The 18,762-nt window shown below is 47.7% G+C and overlaps 1 protein-coding gene across 3 annotated transcripts in view; it reads left to right on the top strand.

The window, feature by feature from the left end:
• The window catches only part of PHACTR4 (phosphatase and actin regulator 4), a 65,397-nt gene that overhangs the window by 19,458 nt on the left and 27,177 nt on the right, over positions 1–18,762 (top strand). The window contains exons 2-5 of one of the 3 annotated variants that reach the window (XM_082296508.1): positions 4,204–4,250; positions 5,060–5,136; positions 6,108–6,166; positions 6,446–6,544. Coding sequence is in view for 1 of the 3 variants with exons in the window: in XM_082296507.1 (XP_082152633.1) it covers positions 4,235–4,250 (16 nt within the window). In the remaining 2 variants the exon portion in view is untranslated. The remainder of the gene's footprint in view (positions 1–4,203; positions 4,251–5,059; positions 5,137–6,107; positions 6,167–6,445; positions 6,545–18,762) is intronic. The other 2 variants (XM_082296509.1, XM_082296507.1) reach the window with 2 other exon arrangements.

Genomic DNA, 18,762 nt, shown 5'->3' with positions numbered 1-18,762 from the left:
GCTGGGGAGAGTCGTGATGGCTTGGATCAACTGTTAGAGCGGTGTTTGGCAAATCAGGAAGGAAGACTCAGGACATTCCCTGTGTGATGAGTAGGCTGCTCTGTGCCTGGCCTACATCTCTCAGCTGGCCTTATTCCTGGTGTCCACTTTTTCTTGTTATGATGGTGAGCTGTTGTGGGCAGCATCAACCCTTTGCATGCCTCTTGTCATCTGCCCCAGCGGGACCCTTCTGAGTGCTGCTGTAGTAATGTAATTTTTTAAGTGGTGTAAAGCAAAGGGCTGAAGTGGCATAATAATATTTGTTTATTGGCTGTTACTAGCACCGTATGAGGTCAAAATGAATAATCATCTGGGAGTTGTCAGGTGAGCTTGTTTAATTTCATGGGTCATGGTCTGTATTAATGCAGGACCATGTTCCTCAAGCTATGGGTGTGTGTTAACCCTTCCCTTTTCCTCCAGCTGATGGCTATAGTTCCAAACTGTTACAAGAGCATCCTTTCTCTCTCCCACATGCTTTTTTTTCCAAGACAGCCTTGGGTTTTTTGTCTCGTTATAGTAAAAGCCCTGTAGTAGCTGCCCAGCTGCTGTTGTGTCCCTATGGAATGGTGATTTAGAGCTGAGCCAGCATGGAAACTGCCTTTCCATGCCTAAGGCATGCCTGTTGGTAGCCACTGTGGAGAAGTAATGTGCCACTTCTGCTTGGAAGAGTTGTCATTTTTCTAGTTCAGTTGGGGAAAAACAACCAACATTGGCTTAGGTGTTAGCTGGACTTTTGGAAGCATGTTGTAGTTTTTTGAAGGAAGTTGTTCATGTTACTGGAGGAGATGAGCAGTGAGGACAGAGGGGTCCAGCTAATGAGCTTCATTCTGAAGGAAGCTGAATGCTTAATGTTGCAGAGGTCCGGGGAAGGATTGCTGAAAATGAGACCGTGAGGAAAGGGGGAAGCTGTAAAGGGATAATCAGTAAAGCTCATGGATTGCCCAAGGCTGGAACAAACAGCGGCACCTTGGTGTGCCAGCTTCGTGGTAGTTTGAACTGGGGCTGTCGAGGTCCTGTCCTTCCCAGCCCACTCCTCTGGCCATGTGTGGTCTGCATCTGGGTCAGCTTTGACTGTTCCCAGAGCAGCTGGATCCGTGCTGGTGCAAGGAATGGGTGGGAGGCATGGGAGGAGGTCCAAAGGCTGGAATTGGGCTGGTTTGTGTTGCTGTGGGAGGATGTGACAGAGCTGAGCACATGGGCAGACCTGGGAAAGACAAAATTCCCTGTGCAGCAGGGAGTGTGTTAAGACTGAAGAAATAGGGTGGAAAACTGCGGAAAATACTCCAGCATGGCTGCAGAGCAGTCGTTTTCTGTTGTGTGTGGATTAGCTGCCTAGCTGGAAAAAAGCCCATCACCTTGCTGCCGGGAGTTCAGAGCCGGGTCAATGGAACAGGAATATATTCTTAGAGTGGTACAAAGAGCTGGGGAAAAAGCTGTGAAGTGTTTGAAGTCTCGAGGCAGACAAAGACCGTGGTTCTGCTGCTGTGGATGGCCAGAGTAGCGAGGGGCGGGGGAGTGTCCTGAGCGCTGAAAGTTACTCCGCTGTGCCGGGAACAGGGCTCTCAGAAACACAGGGATTTCACACAGCTCTCAGGCCCAGGGAATGTGGGAACACTCAGAGGACATGAATATTCAGAGGAACTGTGGCATGTCATGCTAGAGGAAATGAAAAATCCAGGTCTTCTCAGGATTAGGTATCTGGGAAACCTGTGGTAGCAGGGGATATAAGCAAATTTCTGTTCTGTGGGGTAGGTTATCTCAAACCACCAATTCCAGAATACAGCTTTCCAATTATCCAGTCCTAGTTAATGCTGGCAGCAGGATCTGCACTGCTTAATCCATTTCTTTGCTGAGAAGTGCCCGTTCCTTCGTGCCGGCAGAGCCGTGCGCTCCTGCTTTGGCAGCCTGTGGCAATGCTGCGGGAGTGTGTGGACTTTGCTCCTTCTTCCTCCACCCTGGCATCACTTTTTTTTTTTCCCCAGTGTGCCTTTTATGCTTGTTCTGTTAATAACCAGATATTGTGGATTTAGTGTTCTGCTCAGAAAGATCCTCCCAGCACGGACTGAGGTGCTTCCAGCTGTGCTGTCAGGCAGTGACAGATGTCTCTAGTGTGCGCAGTGGGTGTCCAGCAGTGACAGGCTGCCAGGATTAGTATTCCAGGCACAAATGTGCCCCTTGTAGTATGCAAAGCTCAGCACAGCCTGTGTAGGAATGCCCTTGAAAGATAAATGAAACCCAACTCCCTGGTGGCTCTGGGGGAGTGGGAGCATCGCTGTCATCTGTGCTGAGGTTCAAGTAGGCTTTGAGTTGGCTGTTTCTGTTTCCCTTCTGCTTTCCTTTCCCAGAAGAGCTTGCTGAAACGGCAGGCAGGGAGGGTGGCTCTTCTGCCTTCAGTGGGGGAGCATTCCCTGATGGGAGTTTGGAGCCAGATGAGAGTCAGGCTCTGTTCCCAGGGAGTAAGGGACTGGACAAGAGGAAACAACCTCAAGTTGCACCAGGGGAGGTTCAGGTTGGATATCAGGGAAAATTTCTTCACCAAAAGGGTTGTCAAGCCGTGGCACAGGCTGCTTAGTCACCGTTCTGGAAGTCACCATTCCTGGAAGCAAAGCGTTCAAAAACATGTGGATGTGGCACTTGGGGACATGGGTTGGTGGTTGCCTTGGCGGTGCTGGTTAATGGTTGGACTCAGTCATCTTAGAGGGCTTTTCTAGCCTAAGTGATTCTGCAATTCATTCATTCAAGTTCTCACAAACGGTGTCCTTGATGCAGCACGTGGATGCGCCAAACCATGCATCCAAATGCGTGTGAAAGCTGTGTTTTAACAGTGTTAATGGATCAGGCTGTAGGGATTCTGAGGGTGTTTCATAAGCAACTTGTGGCTGTCTACCTCTGAAATCAAAACCTTCTGATCTTGATCCACTCATTTGCTGCACAGAAGCCTGTACAGATACTTGTTACCTTTTCTGAGCTGTTTGAACCTGTGATCGCCAATTATGCTTTGAGGGTTTAGTGGCTCTGTTGAGGTGTTCCCCCCCCTCTCCCCCCCCCATTCCAAGAACATCAATGCGATGGAATTCGAGCTACAGCAGAGAGAAGTAGCCTGGAGTGTGGTTGTCTGATCCAAAGAAGCATTTTCCCCACACAGCTGAGCAAAGCAAAGCTGAAAAGCCCCCCTGGCCAGAGCTTCCATGGATGGTGTGTTGTGGTTGTCTCCGCTGACACTGCAGCCCTGGGATGCTCCAGTGCTCTTGAACATGAGCACATGCTGCACAGTCAGCAGGTTGTCACATGAAGATGATCAGCTGATCTGACGTTAAATTAAAGCCACCAAACTGTGCTTTGCTGCTGGGGGCAAAGGTGATGAGTTTGCCTGGGCTTCATGGGGAAAAGGCTAGGCTGAAGTGGGCTATGGATAAAGGCTGGCTTTGGCTCCTTGGCACTGGAACAACCTTATTTTAGTTCTTCCCCAGTCACCCCATGCTGTTCCTGCTGACATGTCCAGTTGTGGTTGTCTAAGTTTGAACTGCAAGATTTTGAGGACTGAACCTCCCGTTTTCTAAAAGATGGAGCCTGTTTTTACTGTGCTACGGAATCTGTCAAAATCAGGACACATAATGATTTCCCCAAACTTTGTTCCTCTGGCACTTCATTTTGGAACTTTCTCCAGAGAAAAACTGGCTTTTCTATTAAAATCCTGGTTCCTCCTCCCCTCTCCCCCCCCCCCCCCCCCATATGTTCAAAAGTTTTCAGCATTTTCAGATGCTGTGTGGCATCTGAAATACTTCCTGTGCACGTGCTGTGCTGCCTTTGCTAGATAAGCAGTAGGCTGTTCCCTTTTACAGCAGGCACATCCCTTCCTGAAGAGGCAGATGTGGAATGTTTTCCCTGGGAACAAATATTGCTGCTTTGTGATTATGACACCTTAATTTTGTTTCTCTTTTCTTTCCATCACAGCATGTGTGTGATTAGAAGCTTCTGATATCTTCAAAGAGGGGTGACAATGTCTCACTCTTCCTAGTTTGGGGCAGGAGTTCTGCTCTAGGTTCCCTCCATGCTGGTTTTGTGTAGGCTGAGCAGAGCTGATAGAGAAATGAAACTAAATCTGAGCTTTGTTCACACTTGGAATTTTAATTTGTGTGTTGACTTTGTTTCCTGTTTTTGTAGGAATTACTGCAGACACTGGTGTGCAAGAGGAATGGAAGAGAACGCTGGTGAGTACGGTCTTGGATATCTTGCCACAGATTATGGACCTGACCTGTCCTCCTTGGTCGTTAAGCATCATAAAAAACCTGATTACTTTAAACTTGGTGTCTTCATTTCAAGTGTAGAAGGTGCTAAGAAAATAATGTAGTTTTGCAGATGCATCAGCTGCACTTGTACCGTGGTGTACAAGTGGTGTCTAATTGAAGCTCTGTACATATGGAAGATCTTTTTTGGAATCTCCCATCTGTGAAACCTGTAATACAGGTCTCTTGGCTATCCCAAGTTCTTAAAAACGAGTAACATCCCCTTTCTTAATAGGGAAAAGGCCAGAAGCCATGCGCTGGTTTGAACAAGACACATGGCAAGGCATAAAGGAGGATCAGCTCCTGGTTGTTCCTGTGGTTCTGTATTTATTCCTTTAGGCTGCTCTGTCGTGCAGAAGATAGAGGATTTTTTTTTTAATTAAATTTTTTTAAATTAAAATTTAAATCTCTTGCTTTAGGCAGTGTGTAGTGCTTGCCCTGAGGCAAGCAAATTCATCACTGGTAGGCTTAACTGATGCAAGGATATGGTTGTAACTAAAATGCACAGATTTTTGGCTTAGTGATTGCCTTGAAGAGCTCTTCTATCTGCTTGCCTAAAATGGCTCCAAGAAAGGAGTTAAATGCCCATTTTTTCCCTGCTATTGACATGAGATTTGCATGAAAGCTCTTACCTGCACTGTGGGAAACCATTATCCATGCAGCATATTGACCTCACATCTTCTGGACTGTGATACTGCAGTTGGTGACTTCCAACTCATAAATTATATTTCTAGGTTATTGTATGCAGTCAGGTGATGCCATGCTGAAAACTCTGGGAATGGATGTACTTGTCAGCAGGGCAGTGTGCTTGGTAAGGCAGATTAAGGCCAGTTTTTGGCTTCATACAGAGCTGGTGTGTTGGAGCCCAGTGACCTGGCATCTGCGAGCCAAGAGTTCCTGCATAAAAACATAATGTGCTTGTAGTCCTGGTGGCAAGAACTGCTGTTGCCCTCTCTTTGTCAGGCTGTAAAGGTGCACATTTAATCTGTGGTGCTTGCTTCCCCTTCTGATTTGCTCATGGCAAATTAATTCCAAATGGTGACTTGTGGAGGAGGTGGAAGGTGAAGTGAGTGTGGCACTGGCAGCTGAGGCTGGAGGAGTGGCTGTGGAGATGGCAGCTCCTACTCAGCCCTGGGACAGAGCACAGTGGAGCCAGGGCCATTTTTCAGTCTCTAGAGCTTGAATTACTGAGATGGCTTTGAGCAACATCAAGGCCAAGTTGGATGAGGCTCTGAGCAACCTGGTCTAGTGGAATGTGTCCCTGCCCACAGCAGGGAATGGAACAAGATGTTCAAGGTCCCTCCCCATCCCAAACCATTCTGTGATCAGTTAGCTCTGCTTACTCACCAGGACTCAGCCTGTGCTGGGACTGCCACCAGCCACCTCTGTTCACATCACAAAGCCTTGTGTCCCTTCTCATGTGCAGTTGAACCCCATTTTTTGGCTAGATCAGTGAGACACAGGACTGGAGCCTGTTGAGGGTTTGAGAGCCCCTGATTTGAGGAATGCTGGTGGCCTGGGATGTCAAAAGCTGTATTTTCTGTTTGCATTTTGCCAACTTAAGTAAAGTTACCTCCCCTTTCCCTCTGAACAACTTGAGCAGTGCCAGTTTAGGATGGAATATGTGTACTGGGTCTTTGCATGCACAGACACCCCCCATGGCTGGTTGTGAAGCTTTACGTGTTACCTCCTTCGTGCTGGAAGCCAAGAGCCCCATAGTAAAGACAGAATAAACCGATTAATCTTTTATTATAATTTCCTTAAAATTCCTTTGCTTTTAAGGATATTCATTCTCCAAGTGCTGCTAAGCTCAGGACTCCTGGGTTGATCCCAGAGATGAGGTAAGATGGAGCTGAAGTCCAAGTCCGTGTCCTTTGTTCCCTTCAAGCCTGGTGCTTTGGATGCATTGCTGTCCTTCTGTGGTTGGATATTGACTGCACTCATGATGCTGCATGGCTGGCACTTGTTTGAGCTGGTGTGCTTGGAATGGCCACTGGGAATGCACAGGGAAGCATAAATCCTTTTGAGCTGTCAGGCTTCACCAGCCATGGGTGGGTGGGGGAGCCTTCCTTGGCTGACTGCCCTGGCTAATTAAAAATGAAATTTGCTGTTGTCTTCAGATTTTAATTCATGCTCATCCCTGAGGACAAGTGGAAGCCAGGTCTCCAGGCAGCTGCAGTGAAGTTTCAGAGCTGTCCATACATGGTATTCTAGAACAGGTATGCAGCTTAAAATTTGCACATGACCCTGCCTTGAGTTAAGTATAGAGAAGAATCCACAGAAACTTCCAGCAAACCTTGGGATGTGGCCCTGAGCAAGTGAGTGTAGGTTAAGTTGCCACATGTGGCCTTAAACTGAAGGAGGATGGGTTTGGATTGGATATTAGGAAGAAATTCTTCCCTGTGAGGGTGGTGGGGGACTGGAATGCATTTCCCAGAGAAGCTGTGGCTACTCCACTCCTGGAAGTGTTCCAGGCCAATTTGGATGGTGCTTGGAGCAACCTGGTCTAGTGGAAGGTGTCCCTGCCTGTTGGAGGGGAGTGGAATTGAATGAGTGAGCTTTAAGGTCCCTTCCAACCCAAACCATTCTGGGATTCTACAATTTTAGATCAGCTGTCTGCAGTAAATTTGGGGTGTGTGTGTTGTTGCCAGGGCAGCCTCACATGTCCTTGTTTGTCACTAATGCTGGACTTAAAATGGAATTCCTTCCCTGTAGGCTGTGCCTGTGTCACTGGCATTTGCTTTAGGAATGTACAGACTGCTCAGGTTGCAGTGACATGGAGATGGAGGAGGTTCTGAAGTGGGGGAACCTGCACTGTTCTGAGGAGATGAGAGGTTTTGCGCCAGCCCCCGCGCGGTCCCTGCTGGAGGGACAGCACTGCCCCGGAGGAGCTGGCGGGGCAGGTGCCGGTGGGAGGATGGGGATTAGGGAGGGGAATAAATGAAATCTAAATATACACATGCTGCCAGGCCAAGCTTCCTCAAGGTCCCACCTACACAAGTGATCTGTTGAAGGGAAATGTCTCTGGAATACCTTTCCCTTCTTCAGATCCTCCCTGTGGCGCAGGTGAACTCACTCTATTTTCGGAGCCTGTTTTTGCTGTTCATTTACTGCCTGTGCTGACACTGCCCAGGCCCCTCCCAAAGACCACTCACTCACCTTACCATGATCTGAGCTAGGTCTGGACTTTTTTCTTTGTCAGGGGATTGTGTTCTATCTAGTATTTCATCTGTCTGTAAGTCTGTGAGATCTAAAAAGCAAAATATTGAAGTGGAAGCTTTGTGCTTGGCAGGGCAAGTCTTGCCTTATGCCCATGGTTCCTTGAAAGCTCTGCTGCCATGTTAGATCGACCTAAGGTGGGAGCAGAGCTGCAGTTCGCTTGCCCAGTAACGAGCAATCATTAATGAACACGTTCAGAGGGAGCATGGAATGCCTTTTCATGGAAAGTGTTTGCTGTTGGGTCCTTTGACCTCCTGTACTTTGCACTCTGTTGACAGTTTCTGCCTATGCTTACACACTTCCTCTGCAGGTATTCACATATGAACCTTTAAGTCCCTTAAAGGTCTAAATGTCTGTGGGATAACTGTGAAATATTTGGGGAAATTAGTGAAGTAGCCTTTGCACACAGAGGCTGTTACCCAAAGCTGCTTTTTTAGAAAGCTCCTGAAATACTAAGTTTATGGATGCTTTAAGAATCTTCTCCAGCTACCGCTTTATTCCATGCGGACTTTCATCCCCTTTATCTCCTGCTGTGCTACTTCTTTCCCAATTCTTTTCCTCCTAAAAATAGGAAATACTCTTCAAGTCCTTCACCTTTGTGCAAACAAAGAAGTAATTTGTTTTAGCATCTTAGCTGACTCTTGGGTTACATGCCTCAGAAAGAAACCAGTGTGATATGAATCTGCTGCTTCTGGAGGCTTGGACTCCAAATATAGTCTGAGTAGAGCAAAGGGCTGAAAACATGAATACTTGGTTCTTATCCCACCTGCTCTGCTGCTTTTTCCCAGCAGGATGCGTGGCTGGCTGCTTGACTCCCATCTTTATCCCCAAAAATCAGAGCTATACCTTCAGATGCTCAGAGATTCAAAACCATTATGGGAACCATTATAGAATCATGGAATGGTTTGAGTTAGGAGGGATTGTAAAGCTCATCCCGTTCCACCCCCTGCCATGGGCAGGGACACCTTTCACTATCCCAGGTTGCTCCAAGCCCTGTCCAACCTGGCCTTGGACACTTGCAGGGATGGGGCAGCCACAGCTGCTCTGGGCACCCCAGGGCTTCACCACCCTCACAGGAAAGAATTCCTTCCCCATATCCCATCTAACCATGCCCTCTGTCAATGGGAAGCCATTCCCCCTTGTTTTGTCACTCCAGGCTCTTGTCCCAAGTCCCTCTCCAGCTCTCTTGGAGCCCCCTTTAGGCACTGGAAGGGGCTCTAAGGTCTCAATTTAAGCCAGGCTGCTGAAGCTGGCAGTCAGTGCCAGCAATGTGCGCTGGGTTTGATGTGCAGAGCACTGCGGGGTTGGGAGCTTTGCTGTCACCGGCTCAGGTCTGCTGGAGAAGAACAGTCGCTGCTAAGTAGCCAATGGAAATATCTTCATAATGTCTGTTCCAGAACAAAAGAACGGGTTTTTCTTCCGGGAAGACACAGAAGCTGTGATTCCCCTCAGATGCTGCATGTTGTGTGTGCAGACTAACACTGCTCTGTGTGATACAGCAGAAGAACTGAAGTGGCCAAAGTGCCTGAGATCAAATCCTTAATTACAGTTGATGGGCACTAATTTGCAAGCAGGTAGAAAGGCAAATTCCTACTATTCCTTAGGCAGGTTACCAGAGGTTGGAACTGATCTCAGCAGGGACCATTCGACTTTTAAACAAGGTGCAGCATAGAGCATTTCCTTACCTACCTGAGAGCATTACTGTAAAGAAGTCGAGTGCACTTGACAGGTTAGCAAAATACTTTGGGACATTATCCTGACAGCCTTTTGTTCTTAAATTTGTTCTAGTTCTTAGTGTAATTAATGTACTGAGTGCTGTCAGGGTGCTTGGGGCACTTGATGGCGTGTCAGTACTGTTTTTCTGCCTGCTGTATTTGCAAGTGGTTCAGCTCAGCCATCCATCTAGTTAGCGTGGCATTTCTGAAAATTAATACCCGATAATTCCTCCCTGAACAACTTGAGGCAGTGTCTGAACTCTTGCTGCCTTTCCCTCTTGAGCTACAAGCCAAGTGTTTTACAGAGATTATTTGCTGACCTGCCAGATACCTCATAATTCTGTGACACCCGATTTTGAGTGACTTTTGAAGCTGTTGTGGTAAGTGGTCTTGTAGTTTGTACCCATATCCCTGACTGGGGGAAAGCAGAGGTTAATTCTGCTGGTTTTGTGGTTTCCTGGCTCAGCTGTGGATGTGTTGGGATGGAGATGCTTTGGCCTCCAGGCTGGTTGGAGCAAGATAGTGGCAAAGGTTGATGTTGAGTGAGAAGTGTCATTTGCTGAAGTGCTTCATGACAGAATTGAACAGTCATTTCTTGTGCGAAGAGATAAGACCTTATAGAAGACATGCAGTCAATCCTCTGGGTAATTCAGGGTGACTTGCTGTGAAACAGTGAGTGTGGAGTTCCTGTGGCTCAGTAAGTAGGGCATAGAGCAGAGTTTCTAGTTTTCTTTTTTAACTTGTTGGACCTTAAATTCACCTTGCTCCTGGAATGTTGCCTGTAAATTCTGTCCAGGGATTTTAGTAGCTGATTTTATTGGGGTTGGGAGTAGAAGAGGAGCCTGCCTGGAACCGGAGATGAGCAGGTTTAGTATTAATGTGATTTTTGTTATTACTGTTTCTTCATACAGCAGCAATGTGTCCAGGCTGAGTGGCAAACCTGGCCTTTTAAAAACAAAATACTGAATGTTCTCATTATCTTGCTGCCTTTGTGAGTTGTAAATAGTGTTAGCTGAGCTGTTGACTGGACAAAGCTACTCCCAGGCCCTCAGGCTGGTCCTGAGGTGCAGTCCCAGTGTGAACACTTGGATGTTGTCACTGCTCACATCACCACTTTATCTGCTTGGTCTTGGAAAGGAGCCCTGGCTCTGATTGCTGAAGGTGTCTTTTGTCTCCTGAAACAAACAGGAAACCAGAGATTCGAGGTGGCCTTTTTACAGGTTGGGCCCATCCAGCTGTGATGGGATGAGTGGATAACCATGACTTGCTTAGAGAGGACATGGCTCTTCAACCCAGCCTGGGTTTGTCTCATTTTGTGAAGCAGAGATTTTAAGATTTCAAAAGGATTTACTGTCCGGGTTATGAAAAATTTGTATTTCCTGGCACATGAAGAAGATTTATAGGAATTGCTAAATTCCATGTATAGATCTGTTCAGAGCCTGCGGGTGCTCAGGCTCTGCAGGTTCTGAGCTGATTTTTGCAGATTCTAATCTTAAGGCTCTGTAAGGTAGAGCTTTGTACACTGGTGTAACTCAGCTGTGCAATTTTGTTACCATAGAATCACAAAATCCTTCAGGTTGGAAAAGCCTGCCAAGATCCTCAAGTCCAGCCATTCCCTCAGCACTGCCAAGGCCACTGCTAACCCTTGTCCTCAAGGGCCACATCCACATGGCTTTTAAATCCCTGCAGGGAGCAGCCTGTGCCAGGGACTGACAACCCTTTGATGAAGAATTTTCCCCAATATCCAGTCTAAACCTTCCCTGGCACAACTTGACGCTGTTTCCTCCTGTTCTGTTCCTTGTTCTATGGGGGCAGAGCCCGACCCCCCCCCCCCCACCCCCGGCCTGCACCCTCCTGCCAGGAAGTTGGAGAGAGCAAGAAGATCCCCCCCGAGCCTCCTTTTCTCCAGGCCCCCCTCAGCCGCTTCTGGTACTGCAGGCCCCTCCTCAGGTCCGTTTCCCGTCTCTGGACACACTGCAGCCCCTCCATGCCCGAGGTTCGGCCTCGACCGCCCCTGAGCCCCCGGAGTGCCCGGGGAGCGCGAGGGGCCGCAGAGCTGCGCGTGGCCGCCAGAGGGCGCGCGGGCCCGGCCCAAGGGGGGCCAGGGTCAAAGGGGCTCCCGGGGGAGCTGCGGAGGGACGGGGGGACAAGGCCTGGAGGGCCAGGACACCGGGAATGGCTCCCAGTGCCGGAGGGCAGCGATGGATGCGATCTGGGGAAGGAATTCTCAGAGAGCGGTGGCTGCCCCTGGATCCCTGAAAGTTTTCAAGGCCAGGTTGGACAGCACTTGGAGCGGCCTGGGATGATGGACTGTGGCAGGGGGTGGAATGAGATGAGTTTGAAGGTCCCTTTCAACTCAAACCATTCTAGAATTTTGTGAATTGCTTTTCTGTAGGAGATTTCCCCCCCTCCCCTCTCTCCCCTTTTTTTTGGGGGGTAAAAGAGACAACCCATGACGGTGCAGCCAAGCAGTGGCTGTGGACATTGACTTCCACAGGCAGTGGAGTGGGGTCTGATTTGGCACCATGTCGGGCTTAGTGCCAGCATAACAACACTGGCCTAATTGGTGTAGCACAGCCTCCTGCTGCACTTGAAAGGTAGAATTTAACAGTGTTCTGCACTCCATTAAAAAATTCCCTATAGAAACATGTCCTGGTTCCTGAGTGTGTTCCCCTGGGGGGTCGGAAGCAGCTCTGTGTACTGTTTGCTTTGCATGCTTTCCCTTTCCTTCCCCAGCCCTGCTGCACTGAGGGACTCGTTTCCAAGGTGAGGTGAGCAGCAAGTCATGGCTTGGCAAGGAAAATCACTCCTGGAGGCTCCATGGTGATCCCGGCTGGCCGTAGCTCTGCTCTTAGAGAGCAGATCAACCTCTTCTCCCCAGGAATACAGTTAGGCAGGGATCTGGGGCTGAACCTTGATCTTTGAGAGGACTATAACCAGCCTCTGCCATGACTTTCGTTGAAATTCAACCAAAATGATGAAAAGCCTGCCCTCCCCCCCCCTCCAGCTCTTTGGTCTTAACATTAAATCTTGGAAACTGAAGTGGTGATTAGGAAAGTAAACAGGGTCCCTTCCTGCAGGGAAGGCAAGAGTTTGTTCTGCCTGAGCATTGTACGTTGCAGGGGTTAAGTCAAATTTTGCTTTGGGAGAGGAAAGGAAAATCTCTCCAAGTAATTAACTTAAGATGCTGACGCTAATGAAGGGGCTTTCAAGGCTGGAACTGGTGGGGGATGATGGGAATCCCCTGCTGAATCAATGATTTTACAGCTGTAGGAGTGATTCCACAATTATTAGGCTGAAATGATGTTGAACATGAAGTTAATCCTGTTATCTCTCAGATACTGAGCAAACTGAGTGCTCTGGATAACTCTAATGGGATTATGTGAGTCAGTCTGGCACCCTTGCCCTGTTCAGGGCTTTTTCTTACTTTTCAGGATAAAGTATTGATCAAGCTTCCTAGAGTTAATGTTGGGAGGTGGTGTCTGGGACAGTTTGTTGCAGCAGTGCTGGGTTATTTTTTTTAATGAGTTTGATAATGAACACCCTGTGGCCTTCTGAAGCCATTCACTTCTCCGCAGCAAGAATCCCTTAAGCCCATCCGTAAATAGATGTTTAGGAAAAGAACTGAAGAACAAGGACAAGTTTATGAGGAGACTTCTCTGTGTCACACATTCCTGGCATCAACGATCTGCCATTGAGTGAGTTTCTGTGATGGAGACTGTTCTGGGCCATCATATTTGCAGAGAATAATTAGTTCTGGCTTGAAAGTCTCATTTTGCATCTGTGATAGCCTGTGGTGATTGTTCTAAATGCAAGTAGCTGGTGGGGTGCTTAAAAGGGATTATCTCGAGCTTGGTTTTAAGGAGTTGGATAAATTGCAAGGTCCAGTGTCAGGAAAGCTCTGGAACCAAAATGATCCTGTAAGAAGGAGAGAAGAGCCATAGTGCATGTTCGGTCACTGGCTGTGGTCATTACAGGTGGGGTTGTTTTCCTGTTGGGCACAGACCTCCAGGTTGTACTGGCCTGACTTCCCTGCAGGGTTTGGATGAGCTGGAACAGTGGCGTTGTCACTGCCAGGTCAAGCTCCAGCAGTGGTTGCAGCAGCACAAAGCACAGGGATTCAAGACGACCATGTACAGTGGAGAGGTGAAGTTCTATATCCCAGTGAGAACTAGAATTTGTTGCAGGGTTTCAAAGTCATGGAAAATGTTTTTCTCTGCTCAATTACCACTAAATCAGGCCTCTTGGTTTCAGCATCACCAGAGTATGGAAGTGTTTTTTATAACACCCACTGAATGAGCAGATGTTTTTGTGCCAAACCAGAAATTTCCATAAATACAGGAAATTTCTGTTATTAAAGGTTTTATTTTATTCTTTTCTGCTCCCTTGAGGAGGGTGAGAATTGTTCTGGAAGATCCAAGGAGCTCATTTACTGCAGAAATGAGCTTCAGGGTTGCTAATGACAAAGTGTTTGGGCTGTCTCAAAGAAGGCAGCCAGAGGATGTGGGGGCTGGTGTAGCCACGGGGCCACCTGGGATTTTGGACCAGTTTAAATGCCCAGAGGCCAGCCAGCCCTGCTGTTGATAAGGTGATGGATTTAGATGGCATCACACCAGCCTGTAATTCCAGGGACCGCAGGGGGTAATTCTTACAGCGAAGGAGTCAGCACTTTCCAAAAGCTTTTTGAGATGGGAATTCAGCACAAGAAAAAATTCCTGATTTCAAACCTAAAGTGCACAGAAAAACAGTTTTAATATTTGTGTTTATACACCATAATTTTTGCACACCATACGCTTGCTCTAAGGTATCCTTGCTATAACTGCTCTTGAAGAGTACACTTACTGGAGCCACTTTTCATTCCTGGAACACAGGCTGATAGAGGAGGCACAGACCCTTGATAAATTAGTTAATCCAGATGTTTTCCACTGGTTTTCCCAGTGACTTCTCTTTGAACTTCTTGTAGATCTTGCTCATTCTTCCTGCAATCTGAAAACCCTTGAACCTGAGTTTCGGTGCTGCTCAGGCTGGTGTGTTCTGGATTATGAGGAGGGAGATTTTGGTGGATGCCACAGTGGGAAGTTTTTACTGATACTTACCTTTAAGATCTTTCTCCCTAATCAACAGTGTTCCCTCTTTGAGCACTGGGAAGTGTCTCACGGAGCCATGGGATGTAGAGTGGAGCTCTTTGGCTGCTTAATCTCTGCCATCACATCATTCTTTGATCGCAGCCTGTATCTCAAAGTGTTTAACTCAGGTGTGAGGCTCCCAAAGACTGCCCTGGGCAGGAAAGGGGTGAATCCTCCTCTGACTATCCTGCTGGTGTGGGAGTTATCTGCATCTGAGTGAAGGTGGGACTGCAGCTCCCATTAGGCTGGCTGGAAGCTTGTTAGCTGACATACTTGAAACAGTCCTGTGCTATAATTCTTATGCTGCAGAATTTGTCTGGGAGGGTGAGTAAATATTTGAGGAGCTCATTCTTGCTGAGCTTGAGGCTGTTCTACGGGTGGGTTTGAGCTGCTGTTTCACAGCCCATCCTTGATGGTCTGTGGTGGCTGTGCTGGGCTGTGCTCACAGCTCTTGGTGCCCTGCTTTAATTCATTGTGTTTGGTTCTGGTCCTCACAGTGTGAGAAAGACAAGAAGCTACTGGAGAGGGTCCAGCGGAGGCTGCAGAGATAAGTGGTCTGGAGCATCCCTCTGATGAGCAGAGACTGCGGGAGCTGGGCCTGGTTAGTCTGGAGAAGAGAAGGCTGAGAGGGCATCTCATCAATGAGCAACCTGGGATAGTGGGAGGTGTCCCTGCCCAGGGCAGGGGGATTGGGACTAGATGATCTCTGAGGTCCATTCCAACCCCTTAACATTCTGAGTCTATGAAATATCTCCAAGGGGAACCAGAGGATGGTGCCAGACTCTGTTCAGTGGTGCCCAGGGAGAGAACAAGGAGCAATGGCTATAAACCAAAACACAAGTTCCACCCCAACATGAAGAAGAACTTCTTTCCATGAGAGTGGCAGAGCCCTGGAACAGCTGCCCAGGGAGGGCCAGGAGTCTCCCTCTCTGGAAACATTCCAAACCCACCTGTATGCATTCCTCTGTTACCTGCTTTGGGTGACCCTGCCTTGGCAGGGGGTTGGACTGGGTCCAACTAACTGGGTCCCTTCTAACCCCAACTCTTCTGTGATTCTGTGAATTGAGCCCCATTTCCTGCTGGCAGCAGTGCCTGTGGCAGTGCTCCGACTGCAGCCCCATGTCCAGCCCTGCCACTGGGAGGAGAGGGGGGAGCATTATTTGAGAGTCTTGCAAATGGTTTTCAGCTGCTGTTTTGGTGTGGTGCTGTTTGCTCCTAAATAAGGCCGCTGCAGGTCCTCTACAGACACAGGATGAAGGGAATTGGGTGAAATGAGGAATGTGGGAATCTGTGAAGGGTTGTGTCTGCAAGAGGGGGAGCAACTCGGGGAGAAACAGCTTCCTACAAGGTTAGGATTAGCTGTACCATCAGAACTGTTGGTGTTATCTCATCTCTTGACATTTCCTTTAATTATATGAAACGACCTTGACACTGTAAACAATTCCCATGGCATTGTCCCTGCATTCATGTGAGTCAGTGTGATGCGTAAACAGTGTTTGGTTTGGGGACCCAAGGTCGGTATGGTTTGGGACACAATCATCCTGTCTGATTTTTTGTGCCTTGTTCCTGGGCGGCTCTTTGTGCCTGTGGCTGCCACCATCGTGTTTTCCCAAGTTCTCTTGGTACTGGCAGAAAACAGGAGCATCTGGGATTGGGATTTCAGGATGAGCCTAAGGAGGCTGGTGGAGTGCTCTCGTTTTGCTTTCAGCTGCTCTGGGCCTCCATAATTCTCTCCCCAGTTCCAAAGGGGAAGAAGGGGATGTTACACAGCACAACCCCAGCACTGCTTTATTCACATTAGCAGCAATGCCTTACTCATCATGTTTCCATCTTCAGCCTTGCTGCTGCTCGGAGATACCTTGGTGGTTGAGCAAGAGTCAATATTTGGAGTTGAGGTTGAGGTTCACTCCCTGTCTTGCTGATGGCTCTTGTCTGGGTGTGACCTGAGGTCTGGCCATGCCACTGTTTAGGGTGGCCCATGGTAGATCTATGAAACATAATTTGGCCAGATGCACTTCCTAAGCGTTATCTTGTTCCTTAAATAGAGAATAAAGCTTGTATCAACATGAATCACAGAGTTGATAAACTGGAATGGTTCCTCTTGGAGCTGTCTTCTTGTATTGGGCAAATATTTATCCACATTGTTTCCAAAGGCATATTTGTGCAACAGAAGGAGGTCAGACCTGTAATTACCTGTTAGATTTACTCTGGCAGAAATGGCTTGTAAAAACACAGTACAATTGAAAGGAAGCTTTTAAACCTTCTCTCTGTGTGTGAACCTAAAGCTGTGGTTTAAAATTTCAAATTTTATGAGAGTTTTCAGTTGCAAGGGTACAAAAAGTATTTTCCTTGCTGAATTTAAGTGCCCCAACTGAAACTGATCCACCCTTTGTTTTGATTCCTGAACTATGGCAGGGATTTTGGGTTTCTCTTCCAACTGTATCTGTGGGAGATGATCAGAAGCTGAGGTTGTGTGCCAGGCTTGCCTTGCATTTTAATCAGGAGCTCCTCGCCTAGTCAATAATTAAAGCAGAGCAGGTGCGGTGGGGAAATTGGGTGTTCCCCAAAAACTAAACCAAGGCGCTTTTGTAAGTCTCCCTGACCAGAGCCAGGCGAGTGAGGGGTGGTAGGATGCCCTGGCATTGCCTGGCTTGTGCAGTAATTTGGAAAAAATGTAACATCAGACTGGAGAGCTGGAGGTGTTGAAGGATAATTTGGATTATTGGTGTGGTGCGGCTGCCGCAAACCCATTGGGTTGGCGGAACAAAGGTGGTCAGCTTTGGGTATGAAGAGCAAATGCGTTTGCTAAGATTTTTGTGAAATGTTTAAAAGAGGAAACAACTTTTACAGAGAAATCTTGCTGCCTTTCTTTTCAGTTACTGTGTGGGCAGAGAGGCTTGCAGCTGAAGTTTGGCATCTTGAAGGATTAGAGGTAGGAAGAGAAATTTGGGATCACGAGTGTGTGGACCTTGACCTATACACTGAAGACTGGCTTAGAGTCAAATATAGTCCTACCCCTTAAGGTTAATTGCAATTTAAACTGAATTTAGAGGTTTCACATTTACTGATATTCTTGCTGCTAGCTTGCAGTTTCCAGTGTTGTGCTTAACAAACTGTCCCGTTGGTTTTATAAGTGGCATAGATGTACTTACTCTGCTGGAGGACTTGTTTATTTTGGATATTGTCTGCACAAAGCTGTAAAGTCTTATGAGTTAGGTTTGTCCTGTAAGGCTGTTTGTGGTGGATGTGACTGTGCAGCAGCCTCTTGCTTGGGAAGAGCACTGTGTGCTGTGCTGGGCCAGCCCTAAAAGCTTGTGCTGGGCAATGCTTTGGAAGGAGGGGAATATATTTTGATTTTCTTCATCCTCATGTTTGGAAGTGGGGAGCCTCAGATGATGTCAGTTTGTACGTTTTTCTCTGAGTATCTTGTGTTTTTGCTGCAGGAGAGGGTTAAACAAGAGTTAAGCTAAATGTCATTCCTGATTCTTCTCTAAACAATGCAATAATTAATGTAATTTTCTTCTCCGTGTTTTTGCTTAATGTGTTCCTAATAATATAGCTGGAAGTGGCAGATGGGTATCCTGCCTCTGAATGCTTCCCTGTTGGGAATACGCTGATGCTTTGCTAATGCCTGATGCTTTGTTGGAATGTATCCTATATGTATGCTTCCTTTGGCTTCTGACCAGACTTTCTTTTAATGCTGCTTCAAGGTGCTCCAAAAAGTTGTTCAACAGCTTTGGAGTTTCCCTTGCCTGGAGATGGCAAAGCCATGAATCACCATAGTGATCAAGTTAGGGTTAGTCAAGTTAGCCAAGATGTGACTGAATCTTTAATTTTGTCAAGATTACATTCCTCAGCATTCCCTCACTAGTAAACAAGAAAATACTTGGCCTGTGTTGTAATTGCAGGGAGTGGTGGGGAGGCATTGATGGTGAGACTTTTCCAGTACTGGCTAAAACCTGCTTCCAATGGAGTTGTATTTCCACTGGAAAACAAGGCTGGGGGATATTTTTGCCCTAAGCTCCTATGGGCCCAAAGCCCAGTTTAATTTACAATTTTTTAAGCCCATTCCCTATGACAATGGAGCAATTCCTTGTTCCTGCTACCTGCTGTGACTGCAGGCCTTTCCAGGAGCATGGCCTCACCTTCCCAAAGGTGGGGCTGGAAGTGCTGTCAGTCGGCTCCTTGGCAGAGCAATCTCTTCCTCCAGCTGTGCTCCATCGTGGTCAACATCTGGACTGCTGTGGGACATGGCACGCTCACCTTCCCTGACACCAGCACATTGATGGTGGTGCCAAGAGTCCCTGATGTGCTGGACCTGCTGCCCTTTGCTGTCTGAGGTGGAGCACCGTGCTGACTAACTGGTGGGGACACGGG

This window comes from Coloeus monedula (assembly GCF_965178545.1).
Source record: "Coloeus monedula genome assembly, chromosome: 24".
NCBI classification, from domain to species: Eukaryota; Metazoa; Chordata; class Aves; order Passeriformes; family Corvidae; genus Coloeus; species Coloeus monedula.
This window is presented reverse-complemented; position numbering and strand designations above follow the sequence as displayed.